General features: G+C 38.5%; 1 protein-coding gene across 1 annotated transcript in view; it reads left to right on the top strand.

Moving 5' to 3' along the window:
- Positions 1–239: 239 nt before the first annotated feature.
- APBB1IP (amyloid beta precursor protein binding family B member 1 interacting protein) overlaps positions 240–27,189 on the top strand; it is a 70,028-nt gene continuing 43,078 nt past the window's right edge. The window contains exons 1-6 of the mRNA XM_008057166.2: positions 240–316; positions 1,824–1,911; positions 5,340–5,632; positions 7,440–7,517; positions 14,376–14,535; positions 16,787–16,908. Of these exons, the coding sequence (XP_008055357.1) occupies positions 245–316; positions 1,824–1,911; positions 5,340–5,632; positions 7,440–7,517; positions 14,376–14,535; positions 16,787–16,908 (813 nt within the window). The 5' untranslated portion in view covers positions 240–244. The remainder of the gene's footprint in view (positions 317–1,823; positions 1,912–5,339; positions 5,633–7,439; positions 7,518–14,375; positions 14,536–16,786; positions 16,909–27,189) is intronic.

A 27,189-nucleotide genomic window follows, 5' to 3' on the forward strand; every position in this document is an offset into this window, starting at 1 on the left:
AGCCTGATGTATGTGTGACCTATGTATTAAATCAACTGAACTCAAAAGGGTGTAGTCAGGAAAAAGTTATTATATATTATTATATACATATATGATACCAATATATTATATATATATTTCATATTTCTCTTCCCAACTTACCTGCCCATAGATGGGACTCTTGAGGAAAACAGGATGTGATGATTATCTCGGGGTCAGACTTTTATTAGACTGTTTATATCTGGTTTTCTTTTCTTTTTTTCAGATGGGTGAGTCAAATGAAGATATAGACCAAATGTTCAGCACTTTGCTGGGAGAGATGGATCTTCTGACCCAGGTAAACTACCCTTTTTAACTTGCAAATTAGAAAAAGCTGGGGTTACAGGATTTGATGTTGATATGACAAGAGGGCTGTCTTTAATTTTTTAAAACTGCAGATTGACAATATTATGTATTTCTGATATAACTGTGACATTAATGATTTAAAAAAATAAAACTTTTCCTGACTACACCCTTTTGAGTTCAGTTGATTTAATACATTGGTCACACACACATCAGGCTCATAGTATCCAATTATTTACCAAAAGAAGAATTTTCCCTACCACTGAGCAAATTTCCCTGTGGCTACCTTATAAAGACTAGTTTTAAAAAATGACATCATCTTTAGTAAAGATTGTTTTACCAACCTTTGAGGAGATGCCACATTTTAAAGGACTAAATTATTATGGCCGCCTGATTAGACTATAAGAACTTAGTCCCCTCAACGGAGTGTGAAAGCCACTTGGCCATAGGCTGTGAGTCTGAAAAAAGCTGCGGCACCAAGACCAGATTACCTCAGAGGTCACAGACTCCCCAATGTCAGGCCCATGTCTGCTGACCTGGGAGTCACTAAGCCAGGTTACAGTCAGATGAGCTTTTAGTGTATCTCGTAGTATTCTCATAAATGCTTCTTTGATTCAAAAGATAGCTAGCTCATCACTTTTCTGCATAAAATTACAAAAGAATAAGCCAATATTCCTAAATAAGATGGAGATCTTTAAATTTTTCCTACAAAATAAATGAGTCGTCTATGTTTAGAAAGACTAGTTATTTTAGGGAAAATAAACCAATTTTAGTTAGCAACAACTTTATATTCCAACTAACTTCAAGTAAGTTGAGATTCTATGAAAAAAGAAACAAAATATGAGACACTAAGCTTAGAGGAAAGGTTGCTAGTTAAAAGGTAAGTGTTAGGATGGCAGCCATGTATCTATCAAGAATAGGAAAGAAACCCCTCTAAGTCTCTTGGACCTGCTTTCATCCAAGGTGCTCTTGTTTTTCTTTCTTTGTTGTTTCCAAGCATAGTCATAGGGCTTTGCTTAGCTGATACAGATCTCCCAACAGGTAGGTCTCAGGATTTTAGGGTAAGGAAAAAGACCTAAATTGTCTAAAAACAAATAATAACAGCATAACATTGAATCCTGAAACAGCTTTTCTCTTTCAAATGACTAAATGTTTTTTTCTTTACATAAGTCATTACGTAAGTCCTTATAGAATTATATATATAGTGTATGTGTTCATCATTACAAGTAATTTTTTCTGTACCATGTAAAAATTAACTTAACTATCTCATTCTAATCATTCTCAATTGAAGTGTTCTATTTCAAGATGTTCCTTCTGGAATAATTTTTGAGTTATAATTTCCTATAGGGAAAAAAAACACATAAACCATTTTCATATGATTTTAGAGGGCATATTAAAAGAGAAGATGTATAAATAATATAAGACTTTTGACTTGCTGATTTCAATGCTACAGATATGTTTGTATTATGAATAACTTTGGGCTGGGGGATCTATTTTCACAGAGTTTAGGAGTTGACACTCTTCCTCCTCCTGACCCTCAACCACCCAGAGCTGAATTTAACTACAGTGTGGGTTTTAAAGACTTAAATGGTAAGCATAACAATTTCTTTTTTTAAGATATTTGAAATCATAAATACAATTAAAGGAACCTAGACATAATGATAAATACAATTATCAAAGCCATGGATTTCAGATTGTGTTTTACTGTGTCTGCATTGAATTAAGACAGTCAAGAAGATATTTTTGCCTTTAATGAAAGTGAGCACCAGCCTGCATATTTTAATTCTTAAAATGATCTTATTTTTTGAAATAAGGGAAGTTTCCTCTCATTATTAACCCCATAGCATAACAAGGAGTAGTATGCAAAAATATTAATGAGTAAATGTCTCTTTAAGTAATAAAATGAACTGTCTATTTCATAATGATTAATAAGACATGAATTGATATATCAAACTATATTTTATTTAAAATACATTTTAATTTATATACAATAGACACTCTACTTGACATTTTCAAAATTCTTCCTGAGCTTGTCATTTTATTCTATTAACAAAAATTCCTCTTTTTATTTAGTGGGCAGATACCTCTAGCCCTTGTGCTATTAAATTACAACAAATCTTTAATAAATCACCTCCAAATTAACAAGAATTAACTGTAACTCTTGAAAAAGATTTGCCAAAAACTTGCAGTGTCTACCAAAAAATAGGAAAAACAAAATAACAGAGAAGTCCAGTTATGGAAATGCAGAGAGTTCCAAGTTTTATTTCTATCCTTCACTAGATTTGTTTCTAAAATTTCCAGCAGTTTTTTGATAAACCATTAAGAACCAATGATTGATTTTTGATAAATTATCCTACACCTCTTCCATTTTCTTTTTCCTATAGTCTGTTCTATCTGCCACATAAGCTGATTATTCCTGCCAATCATTTTCATGAAGATGGTAACATTCCTGAAGTTTCAAAAAAGCAGTACACTTTGTAAAAATTATAATAGCAATAGACAACATGTACTTGCACATATGAACAATACAGATTTAACCTCACCACACTCATAACAGCTGCATGCTTTATAATTGGTTGAATTAAAATTAACATTTAATCAATATTTCAGCTCAGTCATAGTTAAGTCAACTAATGCCTTTAAGCACTTCGATGCCTGATATTTAAAAAAAACCACTGAAAATGATAGGAACAAAGAAACTCAGCAAGATATAAACATAGTAATGTTACAGTCCAGTAATTAAAACCATTTCATTAAGGAGACAAGATGTATACATGTGGCCTAATTTGGATATAGAACAAGACCATTAAAAATTATTGGTTTGCGCCGGGCTCGGTGGCTCAGCCTGTAATCCTGCGCCTTTGGGAGGCTGAAGTGAGTGGACTGCCTGAACCCATGGGTTCGAGACCCACCTAGGCAGTGAGACCTCATCTCTACAATAAATCAAAAAATCAGCCGGGCGTGGTAGCACATGCCTGTAATTCCGGCTACTTGGAAGGCTGAGGCGGAAGGATCGCCGGAGCCCAGTAGGTTGAGGCTGCGGTGGCCGGGAGCGGCCACTGCACTCCAGTCTGGGCGACAGAGTGAGACTCCAACTCAAAACAACAACAACAACAACAAAAATTACTGATGTGCGTGTGGAAAATTAAATGTGTAAAAGCTAAGTTAGGAAGAGTTTTTTTATTATCTTCACTTTAAATATTGCTAAAATGAGTTCAAAATATTTTGCCTAAAGTCATTCAGAGAGTTAATGACAAACTTCAGAATGAAATTATTTTTATATTATTCCCCAATTGCATATTGCTCAATTATATATTAATAATTTTATGTAATTTATATTAATACATTTAGTGTATGTTAATAAATTTAAGATTATTAGTATATTAGTAATAAATTAATGAATAATATAAATTTTAATATATTAAATTTGTTTTGGAAATTTTTAATATAAGTATCATTATGGGGTTTTTATCCCTAAACTTTTTATAATACTTTATATGTCAAAAGTTACAATGTGATTGATTTTGTTAGAAAATTCTAGATAAATTTCACTAGTTCTATATATATTTTCTCTGAAAACATTTTAAATTAATTTAACTCAATTTTATAAAGAGGTTATAGGTAGAAATGGTTTACAATAAAATAAACCCTTTTCACATTTAGGAGATCCAAACTTTAGTCCGAGTACTGTGCACTAGAACTATTAATATTCATGTAATATGCTACATGGTGCTTATGATGATAATGTTTGGCAATAAATTATTTCACAAAACTTTCTGCTGACTTGTTACTGAATAGGCTTAGTTTCCTTGCTCCCGTTTCCTCATTCTGGTCGATCATCTACATAGCAGCTAGAATTCTCATCCTCACAGATGCTTCCATTCCACCCATTCTTTGTTAGTTACATCCACTACATAATGATGGCTGATCATCAAAGTGCTCTATTAACCCTCCTCACCAACACCACTCCCACTAAGCCACACAACCTCATCAACTTCCAGGATCACACATCTGATCGACTGCAGTATCACACTTGGAAGAAATTCTAAGGCCAGCTCTCCTCCCTCCCCCTCACTCTGAAGTCTGACCTTTCTTTTAAAAGTTAACTCCCAGCTTGCGGTCTTCATCAAGTTTCCTACCATTTAATTCCATAATTTTTTTTACTCCTTAATACCTTTGGTGCTTTAATTCTTGCTGTTTATCATTAATTGCTCTTTCTTTGAATGTGAGGTTTTCTGTAATTGGGTGATGAGCCTACAGAAGCTCTATCTTCACCCAAAAGTTTCAAGACTTATTAAACCCCAGTTGTTTGAAACTCAACTTATTTTTAAAATATTTTTGAGCAGTATTCTATCTACCCTCCAAATGCTTGGGGAGACCCCCCTCCTCCACCCATTTTTAATATTCCTCCCTCCCTACTTTTCTAAAACTCTTAAGATTTTGCACTAAGAATGTACAAGAACATGCTCGGATTGGACTTTATAGATGATGTATGAATTACCCCAATATAGAAACTCACTCACATTAAGCACTCAATAAATGCAGCAATATTATCACTTTAGGAATTCCTATACTTATATGTGTGCTATAGATATTGAATAAAAAATATTTTCAACCTTTATAACAAGTCAGAATAATGATTTCCCCCTACTCAAATATTACTCTTAAAAATGATATTCTCTCTAATCCCAGCACTTTGGGAGGCTGAGGTAAGAGGATTGCCTGAGCCCACGGGTTCGAGATCAGCCTGGGCAACTTAGCAAGACCTCATCTCTACAATAAAACAAGAAAAATTAGCCAGGCATGGTGGCGCATACCCGTAGTTCCAGCTATTTGGAAGGCTGAGGCGGAAGGACCCCTGAGCCCAGCAGGTGGAGGCACCAGTGGCCGTGAGTGTGCTACTGCACTCCAGACTGGGAGACAGAGTGAGACTCCGACTCAAAAAAAAAAAAGATCGTTCAGTTTTCACAGGTACAAATAGTTGTTTTTACCATTAATGTGATTTTTTTCCCTATCAGAGTCCTTAAATGCACTGGAAGACCAAGATTTAGATGCCCTCATGGCGGATTTGGTAGCTGACATAAGTGAAGCTGAGCAGAGGACAATCCAGGCACAGAAAGAGTCCTTGCAGAATCAGCATCACTCAGTATCTGTGGAGGCATCAAATTTCAGTGGTGCGGCCTCTCTTGGCTATGGAGCAAATGTTACTGCAACTAGTGTTAACCAATATGAGGATGATTTACCACCTCCACCTGCTGATCCCATGTTGGACCTACCACTGCCACCACCACCTCCTGAGCCTCTCTCTCAGGTAGGTACCTGGGGCCAGAGATGGTAGAACCTGTGACCTCTGCTACCCATCATTGGCTTCCTTGGAAGTGATGATTACATTCCTAAGTTTGTGCCCTCAAAGCTCTGAGATACTAAGACAAGGATATGAAACACGTTTGTTGCAAAGCCAGAGCCCTTCCTAAACAAGATGCATAGGTATGTACAAAGAACATAATAGGGCCATTTTCAGGATTTACTATAGTTCAGTCAAAAGCTATATTTGTATGCAGACACTCCCTGATAATACTCAACTTTTAGGAAATATTTTATTAAACATTGTATGAACTGTGGAACTGATTTGTATATTTATATATTTCTATGTCCTAGTCCCTAGTTCAGCCCATAGAGAAGGCGTTCATTACATGTTTTCTAAGTTGAGCTAAATTGAATTTTTTTTAACTTGACAATCCTGTTCAGTAGGACAAAGACATATTCAAGTATCACTTGTAATGTGATAGGGAGGGGTGTTATAAGGTGGACAGGGAGAGGATGGGTACTTGATAAATTTCTGAATATTGGAAAACAAACAATGGGAAGGTTCATATTGTCATTATTTGAGACATTAACTCATACTGTGTCTCTCATAAAAGTAAAAAGAGCATTTTTTAGAATTTTTCTTATAGTATGCCACTTAAAGTATTGAACCCAGATCAATTTCCTGTGGCTTCCACATTTGTTGTACTGTGTGATGGTGATAAATATTCATAAATGTGGCCCTAGGGACTCTGAAAATTGGTTATTAATATAGAGCAGAGGTTCTTAACATAGGATCCATAAAGATTTCAAGGAAGTCATAAGTCCCCTGAAAATAATGCATATGTGAAGATTTATGGGCTTCCTTCTTTCAACATGTTCTTCAAGGGACTTGTAGCTCAAAAAACATTTAAGAACCACTGGTATTAGAAGATATATGTCTACATTCAAGTAATTAGAATGTAACCAGAACAGCTCATTTTCCCATTATTATGAATTGAGGAGAGCCTCGATAATACTGTTTTTGGAATATTAACTTGCAAAAACCAAAGGGCTTGGGGCTCATAAAATACTTCATCTTCTTTTCTGCCTGTTCATATGTATTTGTCAGTGATTTTTTTTTGGTGAATTTTAAGTTGAAACTTGAGTCTAAGTCTTAACTTCTGGAGCATTAAGGACTCATCTGGAGGATGTTGAATGTTCCCAGCACAAACAAATGATGAATGTTTAAGATGATGGATATGCTAATTACCCTGATGTGATCACTATATACCATATGTATTGAAATATCACTATGTAACCCATAAATACGTTATTATGTATCAACTAAAAATAACATAAATTAAGAGGAATAATACCATTAAATACCTAAATTCATAATTGAAAAAAAGGACCCCTTTATGAATCTGATAAAAACTAGGAATCCCCAAAAAGTCATCCTGATCCAAAAGTATGCAGATAATTTCGGGGAATGTTCAAATCCCTTGAGATGGTTTCATCTATAGATTCCTTAGACTAGATCCCAGTTTGTGAGCCAAGTAGAGATTTTTGTGGTCTAAGTAGGTGAAGCACTGTTAAAGTCATCACTTCCATCTTTTAAGTTATTATTCACGAGCTATAAAGGGTGACTGACTGCTTTCTATTTCAATTTGGGTTGAAAAGTTTTGTTATTGTCATTAAAATTCTGAAAATTGAGCATGTGAAGTTTGGTACCTTCTGTTAACATAAAGTAACATAAAACAGTGGCAATGACACAGGTAATTACTCACGGGTATTATTTAATAGACTGAGTTGAATATCTTGCCCTATTTCAGGAAGAAGAAGAAGCCCAAGCCAAGGCTGATAAAATTAAGCTGGCATTGGAAAAACTGAAGGAGGCCAAGGTTAAGAAGGTAAAATATGAAACATTTTTGCCTAGGGGAAGTTAAATTAATGACATCTGATTATACTTAGTGATAAAAAAATTTTAATGATACTTTCCAAATAGCTGTAATCTTCAAAACTTTTTAAGGACAAAGATAAATTATATAGTTATTCTTTCTATAATATCAGTTAACTCATTTATGCTTGATAAATAAGGGACCTGTATTAGAATAAATGTGGAGGTTTCCTTGGCTTTACATAATCTTTTTATTGGGTTATCTGTGATTTTCTTGACAGCTGGAATGTTGGGAATAGAATCATACCATCAAAAGAAAGCAAAAGGCCCTTGGCTCAGGTGCTGTACAGGCAGGGACCCTTTCTGTTCAATTTTAAGAAGTTTATAAACAAGTGCACATCCAGGACTTTCTGCCTTGAAGCATTCTCTCTGGGGCTTTGCACAGCTCTGGGCTTACAGCAGGTGGCGCCACTTTCAGGGGGACCTGTCTTAATTGGGCCAGAGCTCAGCTCCGTTGGCCTGGTCCCCACATTTCTGCAATTGATTTTGTGCATATTTTGTGTCCCTTGGGGCAGCCTTCAGCCCTGCTGCCATCCCTGGATGTCCAAGTTATCTACTCGAGTACCAAATGTTGTTTTTGCTGGTTCTCTGGTTTCAAAGTTGCATAGGGTTTGTATGATCTGCCCAAACCTACTTTTCCAATAAGCCTGTAATTTTATTGTGCCTTTTTTTTCAGAACATAAGTCTCTCAAGAACACGTGTATTGTAATATAACAGAAACACCTGTATTTAACCTCATTAGAAGCATACACATAATAATAAAGTGTTGGTAATAGTAAATTTGGCAGATTAAGGGAAAGATGAAACAGTCTTCATCTTATTTCAACTCTTGGAGCATTTAACATCTCTGAGACTCATTTAGAACTTGTTTTTTCTTAAGATAGTTTCACAGAACCTATGTGTAGGCAGAATTTTAAAAGTAGTCATCAAGATTCCTGTCCTTGGGTTTACTTCTTTTAAAAATTTTTATTTTAGAATCAAGGGGTAAATGTGCAGGTTTGTTACATAGGTATATTTTGTGATGGTGAACTTTGGGCTTCTGTTGACCTTTTCATCTGGTGGTGAGCATGGTACCCCGTGAGTGGTTTTTCCACCCTTGTCCCCTATCCTCCCTCTCCCCTTTAGGAGTCACCAATGTCTGTCATTTCCATCCTTGAGCCTGTGTATACCCAGTATTTAGCTCCCACTTGTAAGTGAGCATATGTGGTATTCAGTTTTCTCTTTCTGTGCTAACTTGCTTAAAATGATGGTCTCCAGCTGCATCCACATTGCTGCAAAGTACATGATTTTATTCTTTTGTTATGACTATGTAGTATTCTATGGTGAATATATACCACATTTTCTTTATTCAGTCTGCCATTGATGACCATGTAGGTTGGTTCCATGTTTTTGCTCTTGTGAATAGTACTGTGCAGGTGTCTTTTTGGTAGAATGATGTATGTTCCTTCGGGTACATACTCAATATTGGGATTGCTGGATCGAACGGTAAATTTACTCTCAGTTTTTTGAGAACTCTCCAAACTGCTTTCCACATAAGCTGAACTAGCTTACATTCTTACCAACGGTGTATGAGCAGTTCCTTTTCTCTGCAGCCTTGCCAACTATTTACTGATCATTGGGTGAATTGTCTTTTTCACCTAGGGCTTTACGCTGTATATTCGCACAGCACCAAACACAGTTCTTTGAATGTGTTCAATACATGTTGTTTGACATTTAATAAGTGGTTATTAACTATTCTTGGATCCACACTTTCAAGATTCATCTGGAAAAGTCTTCCCAGATCACCCTGGTTCTACTCTTTTCAAACATATTCTCTGCATGTGATTAAATTCCGTGGCCAATCCCTGGAATACTACATCCTTAGCTGCCTTGCCCTTCTCTCCAACCCTGATTAAATACAACCCGCCTCCTACTCAATCCCAGCCCTCAGGGTCACCTGAGCTTCCCTGGTCTAATCACTCTCCCACTCACCTAGAAAACCATTTATACCTTGCCCTCTCTTTTAAGACCTCCAAAACCTCTGTCCTCATCCACATTCTCTCAGTTAATGATTTTGTTGTTCATTTCACGGAGAAAATAGAAGCAATCCAAAGAAAAGTTGCACAAGCTCCCACCAGCACGTTTCCCTACCTGCATGCCTGCGTCTGTTCACATGTACTCCACAGTAGTGGACCTCTCATGTTTCTGTCTAAGACCAGCCTCTCCTCTTGGGCTCTAATTCCCAGTCTCTCTTCTTCTCCAATGCTCTAAAGTCTTCAATGTCTGCTCCTGTCATACATGAAGCCAACATCCTGCCAATTGCCTCCAGCCCCTATGTGATCTGGCTGCCAGTCATCTCCCTGACCTCACCTCCCACTACCCACTCCCTCATGGCTACTCCTCAGACATTCCAGACCTGCCCTTTCCTTGAGGCCTTGGCACTGTGCAGTTCCCCTGCCTCTTCGCCAGACTCTGGGAAGGTTCGCTCTGCCCCTCCTTGAAGGCTTTGGTTATCTTCTCAGCGAGGTCTTCCCTGAAACGGCACACACATCCCTGATGCTCCTGATCCTTACCCACTTTATTGTCCCCCTCAGTGCTTCACACTATCCACGATGCTATCTTTCCACTTACCTTATTTATCCTTTGTACCATTCATATCCTCTCCCTACCCCTCCAGGGATGTCTGTCTTCTTTTCTCCACCAATGTATCCCCATCTCTTAGAGCAGGTGCCAGAGATACACAGAGGTGAACAAGTCAAGCGAAGGCCCTGCTTGTGGAGAGTTAGAGTCTAGCAGGGGAGATGAGTGCTCTGAAGAAAATAAACCAGGAAGAAGTGATAGAGAGTACCCAGGCAACTCTTCTGGTTGGGCTTGGTGATGAGGAAGTATCTTTAAGGTCGTAATACTTGCATGAAGATCTCTGGTGAGAGGCACCCAGATACACATGGGTATTGGGTCAAGGGAAGCACCCTGGAGAGGGAACAGGCAGTGAAAGACACCAGGCAAGAATGAACCTGGGGAGACAGGAACAAAATAAAGACCAGCGTGGCCATTGTTCAGTAAGCTGCTGGGTAGAGCAAAGGAAGGAATTGAGGTCGGAGAGACAGGTGGGAGTCATAGGATCTCACAGGATAGAGGAGGAGTTTGGGTTGTATTACACGTGTAATGGGAAGCCATTTGAGGAGTTTAAACAGGGGAGTATGAGATGAAGGAATCGTTTTTCAAGGTTATACCAGCTGCTTCATGGGAAATGGATTGTAGGGATAAGGAATGAGAGCAGAGTTCTAGCACAAACCCTCCCAAAGATAATTGTGTGTCGAATGGAGTCACGCAAGGATCGCAGATGAGAATGGGCTGTTCCTAGTCATTGACTTTCCCTCTGGAGATAAAAAGAAAGTGAGAAAAAATAAAACTCAAAATTAGTCTATTTCAAACCCCTGTGCTGTTTATAAAATGAGAGCCACACTGTGTATATTTTCAGAGGTGAAATGAAAACAGAAGTAAGTTGTTTCTTAGATAAAAAGGTAGAACAGCTAGCAGGTTCAAGTCTCTTCGCTTCAGCTGGAGATTAAGAAAGCAGGAGGAGGGGGCGGATATTTCCTGCCATGTCTCAGAAAGCGACAGCTTTTCTGTGATATAGTTTAGATGAGCTATAACGGTAGACATAAAACACAACCTGCCTTGGTTCAATAGAGAAGATTTAAAACAGAAGCCACTCCAATCAGTGGGAAAGGAAGGAAAATTACAAAGACAAGTTATGTATTTGTTCTGATTTCAGATACTCCAAATGTATTTTCATTTGTGTTCATGGTGCAGAATATTAAAAATAACTGTGACATACTCATACATTAAGAGAATAACTGTGATGTACTCTCACATAATCTACCACATGTTTTTAAAAGATGGAAATCAAGTCTGTCTGACGTACTTTGCCCTTAGGTAGTCTGTGGGGTGTTGACATCATTTTGACTGACAAATGATGTACACACTTTGTGCTGTAAAGATTTTAGAACTCGAAACAGAATCAAACTCATGCATTTTTTTATTGATTTGTTTATTCTAAAGCCCTGTGACACAGGAGAACAATTTCATTCGTAAATCTCGTTATTGGAGAAAAAATTAAATTGTAAGTAATTTACAGCTAGGATATTTTTGTATTTAACAGCTTGCAAAAGAAAAGTAAAAAGAAATAATAAAAACTATAAAATATTTAATGAACTAGAAAAGTGAAGTTTTTCATTCTTGAATTATTTTGCCCTATATCATTTAGTACAAATAGGAAAGGAACTTAGCTTGCTAAATCACATAACTCTAATTTATGTTACATTACATAACTGTGATTTAGTGTTGTTATGTATTGGCAGAGAGCTACCCTTCAACTTGCAAATGTGAAGGAAGTTGTGAAGAATAGTAAAATGATTTTTCTTGTTAAACATCACCAACCTCCTCTTATTTTTCCCCCTAAATTCTATAATTGTGGACATTTGTAAGTAAATGTGGATTAAATCCAATTTGCAGTTTCTGCAAAAGACAAAACCTACCTTTCATCATTGCCTTATGTGGTTTAGTATATGTATACATATTTACTATATTTATACAATTGTCTATATTTATAAATATATATAGCATATATTTTTTCTATATATATACAAAAGAAAATAGTAGCATACATTTTATTATCTCAAGAATTCCTGAGCAGGAATGAAATGTAATCAAACATCATTAATTTTTTCCATCAGGGACATGAAGTTTTCTAAACCCTAACATTGGTAACGTTTCTTAGCACATGGAACTACTTTACAGAAATAACTCTCAGCAAAGAGCAGCAAGTATGCCTTCCAGAGAAAATAAATCATAGTAAAGACTGGCTAGGTGTGGTGGCTCATGATTGTCATCTCAGTATCCTGGGAGGCAGAAGTGGAAGGATTGCTTGAGCCCAGGAGTTTGAGACCAGCCTGGCAACATAGCAAGAATTTGTCTTTACAAAAAATACAGATATTAGCCAGGCATGATGGCGCATACTTGTAGTGCAAGCTACTTAAGATCCTGAAGAGGGAAGATCACTTGAACCCAGGAGTCTAAGGCTGCTGTGAGCTATGATCATGCCACTGCACTCCAGTCTGAGCAACAGAGCAAGACTCTGACTCAAAAAAAAAACCCCCGCTATTTAAGGAATTTGTCTTTTTTTCTCCTTGACTCATTTCTAAGGTCAGATGAATGTATCTTTCATACTGTGGTACTCAGGCCTATCTTTTTTTTTAAGAAAGCAGGAATTATTGAGAGGACAGAAAAGCTCCCACAGTGGAAGGGGACCCAAAGGGGTTCCCTGGACCTATCACTTTAAATACATCGAAAGGCACACATAGGAAAAAAGCAACTATCCAACAATAAGTCTTGAAGGGAAAAATGTATTCTTCAGGCAAGCCTAGGAGAAGGGTCTGATTTGTATGGTCCTGGAGGAGGAAGTACGCTTCAACTGCCTCATGTCTATATTTTAACTCTTACAGCGTGTGTGTGTGTGTGTGTGTGTGTGTGTGTGTGTGTGTGTATTGGGAAGAGGAGGGGGGGCTGTGTGAATGCTTCAACTTGTGGTTGTTGCCTGCTCCTCACCCAGATACTGACCACCACACACACCCTTCTTTTGCCATCAGTAACTCTGCTTGATAGTCTATAGGAACCACACTCTTTAGTCTGTTAACTACAGTGTCTTCAAGGTCAGGTTAGGTAGAAATGGGATGGACAGGGCAGTTTACCTGCCAGTGATATCCAGAGTCCTTGAGGAAGATAAGTAAATGCCGCCCCTACCACGCCAGATTTGGAATGAGATAGCTACCAATTTGTGAATTCAGTTTCATTGGATTTTTTGAAAATGGAGTAAAAAGGTTAATTAGATCGATCATTTACCTACATGCCTCCAGAACAGCTTGTTTCTCAGTCTACATTCATTTACCGAACCCGACTCTGATCTCAACTGTGATTTGCTGTGATATAATCTTCGTCTCACTCAGGCCCTTTGTGACATTGTATGATGGCACACTCTATGGGCCTTCAAAGAATTGTAGATTAACCAGCTTGTTCTTACCTGGTGTCTGTAGACTCCTAGGTTGCATGAAATGGGATCTAACTCCAGTTACACAAAAGAGAAGAATTTATTATAAAGATGCATTACGGTTCATGCCTGTAATGATAACATTTTGGGAGGCTGACGGGGACAGGTTGCCTGAACTCAGGAGTTTGTAGAGTAAAACTTCATCTTTGCAAAAAAAAGGGAAAAGAAATCAACAAATTAGCCAGGCATGGTGACACATGCTTATAATTCCAGCTACTTGGGATGCTGAGGTGAACCCAGGGGCTTAAGGCTACAGTGATCACGTCATGATCATGCCACTGCATTCACTCCAGTCTGGATAACAGAGTGCAACTCAAAAAAAAAAAAAAAAAAGATACAGATACAGGCATGGCTTTCTATCAAGAAATGCATCTGGGCTCCAAGATGGAACCAGAACAAATAACAGATGTTGGGAAAGCAAAAAGTCAGCACTCCTTTGGTTCCGTTTGTTTTCTGTCTCTCCCACCAGAATGCCAAGTCTCTGAAGGCTGTGCAAGGAATTTATATATTATTTGTTTTCTGTGTCTGTGAGTTGGTTTTTCTGCTTCTATGCTCCTAACGTCTAAAACAAGCGCCTGTCATACAAGAGAGTTTAGCTGGAGCCAGTTCACAGCACACAATCTTATTTAAATTTGCTCAAACAATAGCAACTGTGAAACCTTAGTCTTAGTGGCCTTCTCCCATTGCCGAAATTTACTCGCTGCTCCGTGGCTTTATCCTCAGCTTGTCGTCAAGGTGCACATGAATGACAACAGCACAAAGTCCCTGATGGTGGATGAGCGACAGTTGGCCCGAGATGTTCTGGACAACCTTTTTGAGAAAACTCATTGTGACTGCAATGTGGATTGGTGTCTTTATGAAATATACCCAGAACTACAGATTGGTAAGTCCCATCCCCAGCAATGGCTGTACTTTAAAAACCTTGTGGGCTTTAGCCTGTTCTTAAGAAGACTTTGGTTCAAGGCTCTGAAGATGCCCCATATGTCACTTTCTTTATGTGGGATTTGGGGCTTGCCTCTTCATTCCTTTGTGGTGAAGAGACTCAGATCCTAGCAGGTGGTCAGATGTCAGATATAAGCATTCTTCGTGCTACCTCTCTAGTGGTCCCATAGTAAAAGAAGGTAACAGGATAATACTTGATAAGATACTGCCTGGTGAGCCGAGCAGATTGTAGGAGAGTCCGCTGATGATCCTTTAGGAGTTACTTCCTGAATCTGTTGTAACTCTCACGGGCCTCACATCAGTGTTCATTTCCCCATTCTCCCTCCCACTTCCTAATCTCTGACGCTTTGTCTAGTGGAACAAGCTCAGCCCAGAAAGTTTAGGACAGTCGGGAGAAATTGATGGAGAGAGAGAGAGAAGAAGAAGGAGGAGGAGGAGGAGGAGGAAGAGGGAGAGGGAGGAGGAAGAAGAGGGAGGAGGAGGAGGAGGAAGAGGAGTAGGGGAGAAGAAGAAGGAGGGGAGGGAAGGCAGGAAAGAGAGGGGAAGAAAGGAAGGCAGGAAGAAAACAATTAAAGAAAAACTTTGTGACCCAGTTCGATGGCTCAGCCTATAATCCCGTGTTTGGGAGAGTGAGGTGAGTTGGATTGCCTGAGCCCACGGGTTTGAGACCTGCCTGGACAACTTGGCGAGACCTCATCTCTACAATAAATAAAAAATTAGCCGGGTGTGGTAGTGTGCGCCTGTAGTTCCAGCTCCTTGGAAGGCTGAGGCAGAAGGGTCGCCGGAGCCCAGCAGGTCGAGGCTGCGGTGGCCGGGAGCGGCCACTGCACTCCAGTCTGGGCGACAGAGTGAGATTCCAACTCAAAAAAAAAGACTTTGTTACTTCGCCTCCTTAATAACACTCACAGGACAGTTATTGCCCAGAAGAACTGGGTGGAACACAGAATTACCTGTCTTACAAGCTTTGGGTGAATTTTGTTTTTCTGAAGGAAATGTTCTACACTAAAGAAGGCCCTTGAAGTTTTCTTCAATCCTATGAATCAAGGGAGGAAATGAAAGCCTTTCTTTACGTTCAAGTTTAATTCAAGTGTCATACATTGTTTTTAGAATTTTAAGGAATGATGTTTTAGAGTATACATTGTGGATCTTACAGTTTTATTCAAATTATTGCTTTATTGTCCTCCTCGCTGATGGAATGTTTGCTGCCACTTGGGACTATTTTAATTTAATTTAACTTTTTTTAGATGAGATCTCACTGTGTTGCCCAGGCTGGTCTCAAACTCCCTGGCTCAAACGATTCTCCCACCTCAGCCTCCCAGGTAGCTGGGACTGCAAATGCACACCAATGTACCCAGAATCACCTGGGACTATTTAAAGTAAAAAATGGTACTATGAAAAAAAGTATATCACCAGACAGGATGGCACACATCTGTAGTCCCACCTACTTGGAAGGCTGAGGCAGGAAGATCACTTGAGCCAGGAGTTTGAGGCTGTAGTGAGCTATGATTTTTTTGCCTTTGAATAGATTGCAACATAGCAAGACCTAGTCTTTAAAAAGAAAGAAAGGGAGAAAGGGAGGGAGGAAAGGAAGGAAGGGACAGAAGGAAGGAAAGGGAGGACGAGAGGGGGGAAGAAGGAGGGAAGAGAGAGAAAAATGTGCTGTAACTAACTGTTGTCACCATGCTATGGGCTCACCCATCCTGTTGGGGTTTTTTTGAGTTGGAGTCTCACTCAGTCGCCCAGACTGGAGTGCAGTGGCCGCTCCCAGCCACCGCAGCCTCGCCTGCTGGTCTCTGGCGATCCTTCCGCCTCAGCCTTCCGAATAGCCGGAATTACAGGCATGCGCTACCACGCCTGGCTGATTTTTTGATTTTTTGTAGAGATGAGGTCTCGCTTGCCCAGGCAGGTCTCGAACTCGCGGGCTCAGGCAATCCACTCACCTCAGCCTCCCAAAGGCGCGGGATTACAGGCTGAGCCACCGAGCCCGGCTCCATCCTGTTTTTTATGGAAGATAAATTGAAGACCTGACAGTGAAAGATAAACATAATAGAAAGTTTACAGTGTAACATCATGTGAGAATTGAGACTCTTAGAAACCTGATGAGGCATTCCATTTAACTAGACAATAACTTGTGTCTTGGTTGGAAACTCTGATGTCTTGGATCTGAAAGAATATTTTTTCTTATTTATCAGAGAGGTTTTTTGAAGACCATGAAAATGTTGTTGAAGTTTTATCAGACTGGACAAGAGACACAGAAAACAAAGTGCTATTTTTGGAGAAAGAGGAAAAATATGCTGTATTTAAAAACCCTCAGGTAAGCTGACCTATATATATTGTTAAACCATATAATGTCTGAAGGACTTTTTTTAATGTCACCTGTATACTAACCACATCATTTGATTATGTCACAAAATATCACAAATGTATTATTTTTACATAAACACAAAGTCAACTCTTAGGCCATATGTAAATTAAGAGCCCCTTAAAGGATTCAGAAATAAAAGAATCCATTTTGCTTTTCTTTGTTTTGTTTTTTCACTCAGAATTCAAAACATATCTATCAGTTGTTATCTAATCCTCTTCTGTCCCCGTTTCTGTTTGGCTCCATTAATCCAATATATCTTGACACCCTCACTGTTGGTAACTCATGCTTCCTGTTCGAAAGATGCACTTTTCTTTGTTGTTTGTATTTGGTGCTTATTAATACTGGGATAACTAAAGAGAACACTTGAAAAATGTACCATTTATTGTGATTTCATCCTACAAGCCATCTGTGCAAGTAAACAGCATTGTTCTTCATATTTGAAAATTCTTCCTTCAAGTTCATTATACAAAGATGTCACTGAGAAGTCCAGGTCTTTTCCCACTGCAGCCTTAAGCAACTGTAATTGCGTGAGGGTCATTAGTTTTTTGTTTTGTTGTTGTTTTTTGTTTGCTTGCTTTAGGGAAATCAAAGAATGTTAGAGGTAAAAGAGATCTTCAGTGTCATCCAAACACCTTTCTATTTTACAGGTCAAACAAACAAACAAAACAAAAACAAAAACAAAAAAGTTCTGTATCTCTAGAGGCAGAATTAGGAGACTCCAGGGCAACTTCCTCATAGGAAAATGCTCTTTCCCCTGTAAGTACTATTTTCTGGGGTCTTCCATAGGTTGTTTGGTGGCTGACTGACAGCAAAGCAATTAAATACAATTAATCACTGTTTGTGATAAATATCAAGCACTAAAAGTACAAGATTTTCAACCCATAACTACCTTCAGCATCATGCTTCAATGCCTGTATTCGTGAGGGTAACAACTAAGCTGCTATAACAAAGAGGCCCCCGACATCAAAGGCTCTAACAAGCAAGAAGCTTATTTCTCTCTCACATCATGGTTCAGACATAGGTGGCTAGACCTAGAAGAATGGCTCTGACATTGTCAACATGTGGCTCTCATCTGTGGATCCACAGTATGTTTTCCACCTGGCCATTTTCCAGTCCATAGGAAGGAAGGAGAGAGCCAGGAAAACGCACAAGCAGACTGCGGCCTACATCCATTGGCCAGAACCTAGTTATGTGGTGACATTGAGCTACAAGAACAGTTGAGAAATTTAGTGTCTATCTGAACAACCACATGTAGAGCTAAAACTGGGATTCATATTAAGGGCCACTACTTTGCAGAGCTCCATAAGACACCTTTTACATTGAGTCTATAAAAATAGTGCCCAGAGTTGTGCAACGTGGCTAGCCTATTGTGTAACTAAGAGGAGGAAGGGGAGAATGGGATCGAGGTGTAGGGGAGCCAGAGATCACCTCCAACCCCTGTGTAGCTTTTATGTCTGCTCTTTGGCTGGATCTAGAAGCCAAATTGGCACCAGGCAGATTAACAAAAGTGTGCAAATATTAGTTGTACATGTGCGTGGGGATCTTCACAAGAGTGAAATACAAAGAAGTGGGCAAAGTGAGCTGCTTTTATACATTTCAAACAAAGAACAACTAACTTGAGAAGAAATAACAGGATAAAGGGAATCTGGCTAAGGGCAGTGAATTTCTAGGATTGTTACTAGGAGACATATAGGGGATGTAAAATGGCTGGGGAAAATAAGAGTTACTTAATTATATTTATTCAGCCACCAGTCTCTGTCTCTGGTGATAAGGGGCTGTCTCCTCACCCTGGTACAGGGAGGGTCCCCTTCCCAGAGGAATCTTTATGGCTTGCTGCATGCAAGAGACGGGTCAGCTCACCCTTCCTGAAACTGCAATTCTCCAGTGTTTTCAACTTGAAATAATATACCAATCCAATATATTTTGGCATGGCATGTCCTTCACTCCAGTGGGCATCTGTAGCTTTCCATAGTAGCTAAAGAATTAGTGCACATATAATAACTGCACACTCCATGAATTTTTACAAAGTGAGCATGCCCATGTTAACAACCACTCATGTGAAGATACAGAGTATCAACGGAGTTCCAGAAGCCTCCCTCATACCCTTCCCAGACGTCATTCCCATTACAAAGGTGGTCACCATCTAGCCAACATCTGAGTTTTTCCCTTTTTTGAACTCTATACATGAAATGAAATCATATCATAAAACTCTTTTGTTTAGCTTTATTTTTGCTCAACTTTCATTCATGTTGTGACCTGTAGGAGTAGTTTCTTCTTCTTCTTCTTCTTCTTCTTCTTATTATTATTATTATTATTATTATTATTATTATTAGTCTTTGAGTCAGAGTCTCAGTCTGTTGTCCAGGCTGGAGTGCACAATCACCATGGCTACCACAGCCTCTACCTGCTGGCCTCAGACAGTCCCTCCATCTCAGTCTTCCAAGTAGCTGGGATCACCGGCAGATACACGTGTGGCTCTTTTTTAATTTTTTTTGTAGAGAAGAGGAGTTGCTACATTGCCCAGGCTGATCTTGAACTCCTAAACTCAGGTAATCCTCTCATGGAGGCCTCCCAAAGTGCTGAGATTACAGGTGTGAACCATCACACCTGGCCGGTAGTTTATTCTTTTTTTACTGTTGTTAATTTATTGTGCAACTATACCAAAATATATTTATCTATAGTCTTGTTGATGGATATTTGATTTGTTTCTAGTTTGGGGCTTTAGCAAACAATGCTGAGTAGTGCATGTCTTTTGTTGAACATGTATAGCTATTTCTCTGGCACAGACACCTATAGATGCAATTGCTGGATCATAGGTTGTGCATATGTTTAGCTTTAGTAGATGCTGCTTAGCAGCTTCCAAATAGATCCTATGACTTGCCTTCCCATTAGCACTGTATGAGAATTCCTCTTGTTCCAGTTCCTTGACAGACATTGTTGTTGCCATTTTTTTTTTTATTTTAGCCATTCTGTGGGTGTGTAGTGGCATTTCCTCTGGTTGAATTTCCCTGATGCCAGTGATTGCAGCACCTTTTCAAATGTGTGTTATTCATTTGAATATCCACTTCAGTGAAGTGCCTACTCAAGCCCTGCACCTTGATTCATAGCCTCTCACCTCAGGCTAAGTCATGACTAATGCCCTAAGAGGAAACGCAGCTCTCATTAGGTCTAGACACCTCTTTGTGGTTCCTTTTTCTCTTGGATCATGACCCCTTGAATCCTTATTGCTTCTGCAACTCTCCAAAGCCATCACACAGATTTTATTTTTAAATCCAGCTTTTCTAACTTTTTTGTCTACTGCAAGCTACTCTATCACAGAGGGAAGCAAAAATCTTCCTAATGAATTCTTTCACATAATAATATGTTCTTAAAATCCAAGTTCAGCCTGGGCATAGTGGCTCACACCTATAATCTCAGCACTTTGAGAAGCTGAGGCAGGAGGATCATTTGAAGCCAGGAGTTTGAGACTAGCCTGGGCAACAAAGCAAGACCTCGTCTCTACAAACAAATTTTTAAAAACTAGCCAGTCATAGTGGTGTGCACCTGTGGTCCTAGCTACTAGGGAGGCTGAGCTGGGAGGATCACTTGAGTACAGGAGTTGGAGGCAAGGCTGTAGTGAGCTGTGATCATGCAACTGCATTCCTGTCTCTAAAAAGTAAAAATAAAAAACCAAGTTAAGTAGATTCTCCTAATCTACTATCAAAGACCAATCTACAAGAAAGACCAAAATTAAAGTGGAGGCATTTTTGAAGTGGGCGCTTTTGAGCAAATATATTTCTATTTTCTAAGTGTTTGATTGGATCATTTATCTTCTGATAAGTGCTCAGCATGGATAGTGGCTTGGGCCTGCTGATCTTAGGGAGAGAGAAGTAGATGTGACTATTATCATCTTGATGCTATGGCTCCTAAAAAGGAGGCTTTGTAATTCTAAAATATCTGAAGTCCCCTTATAAAAAGCCCTATACTGAGACCTTTTGATAGTTTACTTAACATAACTTTTTTAATGCTAAGTTTACACCAAAAGAATAAAAAATCCTAGAGAAGAATTATTTCCAGAGGATGTTTCTTATGGAAGCACAGCCAGAAATTCTTTTGTTTATTGCCTTAGGTTTTCTCCTCAAGTAATGTCTCAAGCAGTTAATTCAAAAGTCCAAATACATCCTGTATTCCATTTAAGTTGGTGAATCTTTCTCAAATGTAACTGCCGACATTGACATTATGTGATGAATCCCAGACAGAGCATGCATCATGGACACACTGCTTCTATTCACAATTCAGGGTTACGTCATGAGCCTACAGGCTTGAGCTTCCTGCCCAGCTGGTCCAAATCATGGTGCTGCCTAGGAAGTATCTGAAGATCTCAGTTAGAAACTGAATGTGCAAGAACTGGATTTAACCAGTGTTCAAAGAAAAACTTAGCAAATTTAACAGAATTTAATTGAGCAAAGAACAGTTCACAAATCAAGCAGCCCCCAGAACTAAAATAGATTCAGAGCATCTCCGGAGCTGCCACGTAGTCAGGTAACATTTACAGGTGGAAAAGGGAAAATGACATACAGAAGACAGATGTGAAGTACAGAAACATCTGGATTGGTTACAGCTCGGTATTTGCCTTATTTAAAAACAGTTTGAACAGCTAACTGCCTGTGATTGGCCAAAACTCTGCTTGGTACAAGACTAGGTTACAGTTCGTTTACAAATCCAGTAAGGTTACAATTTACTATGTATGGAGAAACCTTTAAGCCAAACTTAAAATATGTATGGAGACAGCTTTAGACTAAACTTGACTCAACACTGGAAATCATATAAGAAAAAGACTGAAAATTTGAACAATTTATTTAGTAGTCTCCACAAAAAGTTTCAAGGTATTGAATGTCTTTCCAATGTTGACTTGTACGAGGTGGCTTTAATGGAATTCACTCCAACAGTCTTTTGTTTGGCTTTAGCAAAAATTTATGAAGCATCTGTTACATGCATAACGTCATGCTATCTATGGAGGATACATAGATTAGGATTACCTTTGCCTTCAAGCAATTTATAGTCTAGCTGGAGAAAAAAGCATGTGCAAAAATAATTAAAGCTTACCTTCCAGGTTTAAGACAGGGAGTGTGTAGCATGGAACATTCGTGAGGTGAAGTCCCAATGCACAGATGCTACTGAAAAAGCAGTGAATTTTAGTGGTCTGTGCTGAAAATTTTAGTTTTTTGATTACTGCATTTATTGACAAAACCTAAGATCAGGTAGTTGGAGTTGCAGACAATGTTGACTAAGTAGAGCAGTGATACAAGAAACTGGACAATCAACTAACCCCTCAGACTTACCCATGAAGAAAAACACAGCCACTGCACAGAGGCATGGAGAATGGGTTTGAGGGAGACCATGTGCTCAGACACTGAGTATAGAACAATTTGGCCTTGACTAAGGATGAGCAAAGAGAAAAAACCAACATTGCATTTATGTGTGCATATGTGTGTATATATACACACACACACACACACACACACACACACATACACATAAATGTATAAATATGTATATACTGCAGAACTGGAAGGGAAACAACCTCTGAAAGACTTGATGAACAACATATCTATAAAATTAATGAACTACAGGATTCAGAAGAAAATTGGAGGAAATCGTTATCTTCTCTGGTTTCAGGCTAGGGAAAGGGGTAAGTTCTCATGCCATACACAGGAAGAGACATAGGTCGGGAGAGAAACATGATGGGCTTGCTGGAATTCTACCTCTTTTTCAGAAATAATCTCCTTTCACCCTCCATAGATTTGGCCTGTATTTTACACATTTTACTTAAGCATTTTCTATCAGATGGTCAATATTTTATCTGTAAATATTCTTGGCAATGATGGTTCTAAATTTTTTCTTGTATTGCTTTTCTTTTCTTGTGAGATAATAGAAATCTTTCCACTGCTGAGATATTTCACATTCAACCTGTTCTCAGACTCCAAGCATTTACAAAAAATTAATTGGCTGATTTTTTGTCACTATCCTCATTCCTGCAAACTTTCCCTATGTTACAGGACTTTGTGATTGCAAAGTGAAACCATTGGAGACAAGGATGCTAGTAGAAACTGACACCTCAATTCTTAAGGTGTCAAACTTAAGAACTTACATTCATCGAAGTTTATAATAAAGGGTATTTGTTATCAAATGCAGAGAAAATAAACTGATGATCCAGGGGAAGAGGGAAATTGCCAAAAACAGCAATAAACTGTTTCTATTTGCTTAATACCTATTATATCCCTGACTAGAGATCTGTACATATATTATCTTTAATCTTTACAACTATGAGGGCTAAAAAGGATGTGTTGTTATTCCTTCTTTACAAATGAGAAAACTAAGATCAAAGATAGGCCTTTGTTTGATCTGATAACTATCACTGAGGATTTTGATAAGCAGTTCCTATAGGTTGAACACTGTTCTGAGCTCTCTAAACCACAGGAAACCCAAAATGAAAGTGGTAGACTTAGTGACTGTGGAAGTCCTTAGACAAGATAAGGACATGAATACAGCTATAAGGACAACACCATAACGGAATCAGTTGACTCTGAGAAATTACTAAACTGGCTCCGTTTCACACAGTGAGAAAATACTGATCCCAAGATGCCCAGATCAGAATAAACTGAAGTTTATTATTATTCTTTTCATACAAAAGTGTGTGTAAATGCATGGCCCAGCTCATCATGCCTTGACAACCATGTGCTGTCTAACAATCGCATCCTCCTGCATGGTGAATGACATCCTTTATGCCCTTAGGAAACAAGAATGCATATTCTCATAGTTCTGCAGGTATACATACCCAGAGAAAAGTTCAAATTCTGTCTTTCACCTTGGAGTCTGCATTCGTGACTTCAAAGTCAATCAGTTTGTTCTTGGCCTACCCATTGCCCCTCTGATGTATAAAAGCTCTATAAAGTGCTATGGTTTGAATGTGTTCCTAAAAGTTCATGTGTTGGAAACTTAATTGCCAGTGTATCAGTATTAAGAGGTGGGGACTTAAAGAGATGATTGAATTATGAGGACAGAGTCCTTGTAGATTAATTAATTACCCTTATCTCAGGAGTGAGTTAGTCCTCTCAGGAGTAAATTAGTTCTCGCAGTAGTGAGTTAGTTTTGCAAGAGAAAGTTGTTAGAAAAGTAAACTCAGCTCACTCTTGTGGTCTTTTTTCATCTTTTCTCTTGCCCTGCCACCTCTCCACCATGTTATGACACAGTATAAAAGCCTTCACCAGGAGCTGTCACCATGCCTTTGGACTTCCCAGTCTCCAGAACCATGTCCTAAACACATTTATTTTCTTTATAAATTACCCTGTCTTAGGTATTTTGTTTTAGCAACAGAAAACATATGAAGACAGAGGGATTAGCATTTATTTTCAGTTTGACTAAGAAAGAGCTTATCTGGCCCAGAGTATCAGTTCTTCTGAAAAATTACTAAACTATACAAAACTATATAAAATTTCATCTTGAAATTCCAATACTGAAATCTTCACTACTTAATAGCAGTCTTTCACAAAGTATTTGTCTGTGGGGATGGAGATAGGGAGAAGGCAATAAAATGAATGTAAATGAAAGCTTTGAGCTCAATTATCAGGAACAACAATAAGTAAAAACTTGGAGACATTAGCTATGTGCTTGTGCAGGCATAATTACAAAGCATTCACATCCACTAATGACTAGAATAGTGACTTTGCACACCTGAGTCTCAAATGTCCCTGCTGTGTGAACTTGGTGTGCTCTTTGAAAACATTTAATGACACTTATTCTAAGATCGACCACATACTCGGCCATAAATCAAGCATAAGCAAATTTAAAAGGACTGAAATTCTACCAAACACCTTCTCAGACCACAGTGGAATAAAAATAAACATTGACACCAACAAAGTCCCCCCAAAACCCACAAAGACATGGACACTAAACAGCATGATGCTAAACAACTCCTGGGTCAATGACGAAATCAATACAGGGATCAAAAGATACCTGGAAACAAATGAAAATGAAGAAACATCTTACCAAAATCTCTGGGATGCCCTGAAAGCTGTAGTAAGAGGGGAATTTATATCCCTACAAACACACATGAAGAAAATGGAAGGAACAGAAATTCACAACCTAACAAGCCACCTAAAGAAGCTGTAAAAGCAAGACCACAAAAACCCTAATTTCAGCAGAAGAATCCAGATCACCAAAATAAAAACCCAAATCAGGACATAGAAGACAAAAAGATAATACAAAAAAATCAATGAAACAAAAAGCTGGTTCTTTGAAAGGATAAATAAGATTGATGGTCCCCTAGATAGACTGACCAAGAAAAAATGAGAAAAAAACCAAATAAGCACAATCAGAAACACAAAAGATGAAGTCACATCTGACCCTGAAGAAATACAAAAGATCATTAGAGACTACTACGTACACTTGTATGGAAACAAACTTGAAAACCTTAAGGAAATGGGGGACTTTCTGACATCACACAACCTACCTAGGTTGGAACAAGAAGAAATTGAGATCCTAAATAGACCAATAACAATCAAGGAAATTGACTACATAATAAGAAAACTTCCTACAAAAAAAAGCCCTGGTCCAGATGACTTTCCAGCAGAATTCTACAAGACATTCAAGGAGGATACCAATCCTACTGAAGGTATTCCAGGCGATTGAAAAAGATAGAACTCTCCCCAAATTATTTTATGAAGCCAACATCACATTGATACCCAAGCCAGGTAAAGATTCAACAAAGAAAGAGAACTACAGGCCAATATCTTTGATGAACATAGATGCTAAAATTCTCAACAAGATCCTAGCAAACCAGATTCAGCAATACATCTCAAAAATCATCCACCATGACCAAGTAGGCTTCATTCCTGGGATGCAAAGTCTGGTTCAACATTCATAAAACCATAAATGTAATTAAATACATCAACAGATGTCAAAACAAAAACCACATGATCATATCATTAGATGCAGAAAAAGCTTTTGATAAAATCCAGCACACCTTCCTGATAAAAACCCTTGAGCATCTAGGCATACGGGGAACATACCTCAAAATAGTAAAAGCCATCTACAAGAAACCCACAGCCAGCATACTCCTAAATGGACAAATATTGGAAACAATTCCCCTGAAAACTGGAACTAGCAAGGATGCCCACTCTCACCCCTCCTGTTCAACATAGTATTGGAAGTCCTGGCTAGAGCAATCAGAGAAGAGGAGGCAATCCGAGGTATTCAAATAGGAAAAGAGGAAGTCAAGTTATCTCTCTATGCAGATGATGTGATTGTGTACCTTGAAAACCCAAGAGAATCTGTCAAAGACCTCCTTACATTGATAAAGGCCTTTGGCAAAGTCTCAGGATACAAAATAAATGTACAAAAGACAATCGCATCTCTCTACACCAATAATAAACAAACAGAAACCCAAATAAAAAACACAATTCCATTCACCATAACCACAAAAAAAAGAAATACCTTAGCATCTTCCTAACCAGAGACGTGAAAGACCTTTACAATGAAAATTACAAAACACTGCTCAAAGAAATCAAAGCTGACATGAACAAGTGGAAAAATATCCCATGCTCATGGATCAGAAGAATCAACATTGTGAAGATGTCCATCTTACCTAAGGCAATCTACAAATTCAATGCAATACCAATTAAATTATCAACAGCATTCTTCTCAGACCTAGAAAAAACAACACAGGAATTCATATGGAAACACAAACGTCCAAGAATAGCCAGAACAATCCTCAGCAAAAAAAACAAAGCAGGTGGTATCACAATACCAGACTTCAAACTTTACTATAAAGCTACAATCATCAAAACAGCTTGGTATTGGTACAGGAATAGGCATATAGATCAATGGAACAGAATTGAGATTCCAGAAGCAAAACCTCAATTTCTCAACCAACTCATCTTCGACAAAGCCCCCACCACCTACCACTGGGGAGAGGAGAACCTATTCAGTAAATGGTGCTGGGAAAACTGGCTGACCACATGCAGAAGATTGAAACAGGACCCCTATCTATCCCCATGCACAAAGGTTAACTCCAAATGGATCAGAGACTTAAATGTAAAACCTCAAACCATAAGAACCTTAGAAAAAGAAGGAAATACTCTCATGGAAATCGGAACTGGCATCCAATTCCTATACAAAACCCGAACCCACAGGTCATAGAGTGAGATAGACAAATGAGACCTTATTAACTGACAGCTTCTGCAAGCCAAA

This window comes from Carlito syrichta, unplaced genomic scaffold (assembly GCF_000164805.1).
Source record: "Carlito syrichta isolate Samal-C Ts95f unplaced genomic scaffold, Tarsius_syrichta-2.0.1 Scaffold302821, whole genome shotgun sequence".
Taxonomy (NCBI): Eukaryota; Metazoa; Chordata; class Mammalia; order Primates; family Tarsiidae; genus Carlito; species Carlito syrichta.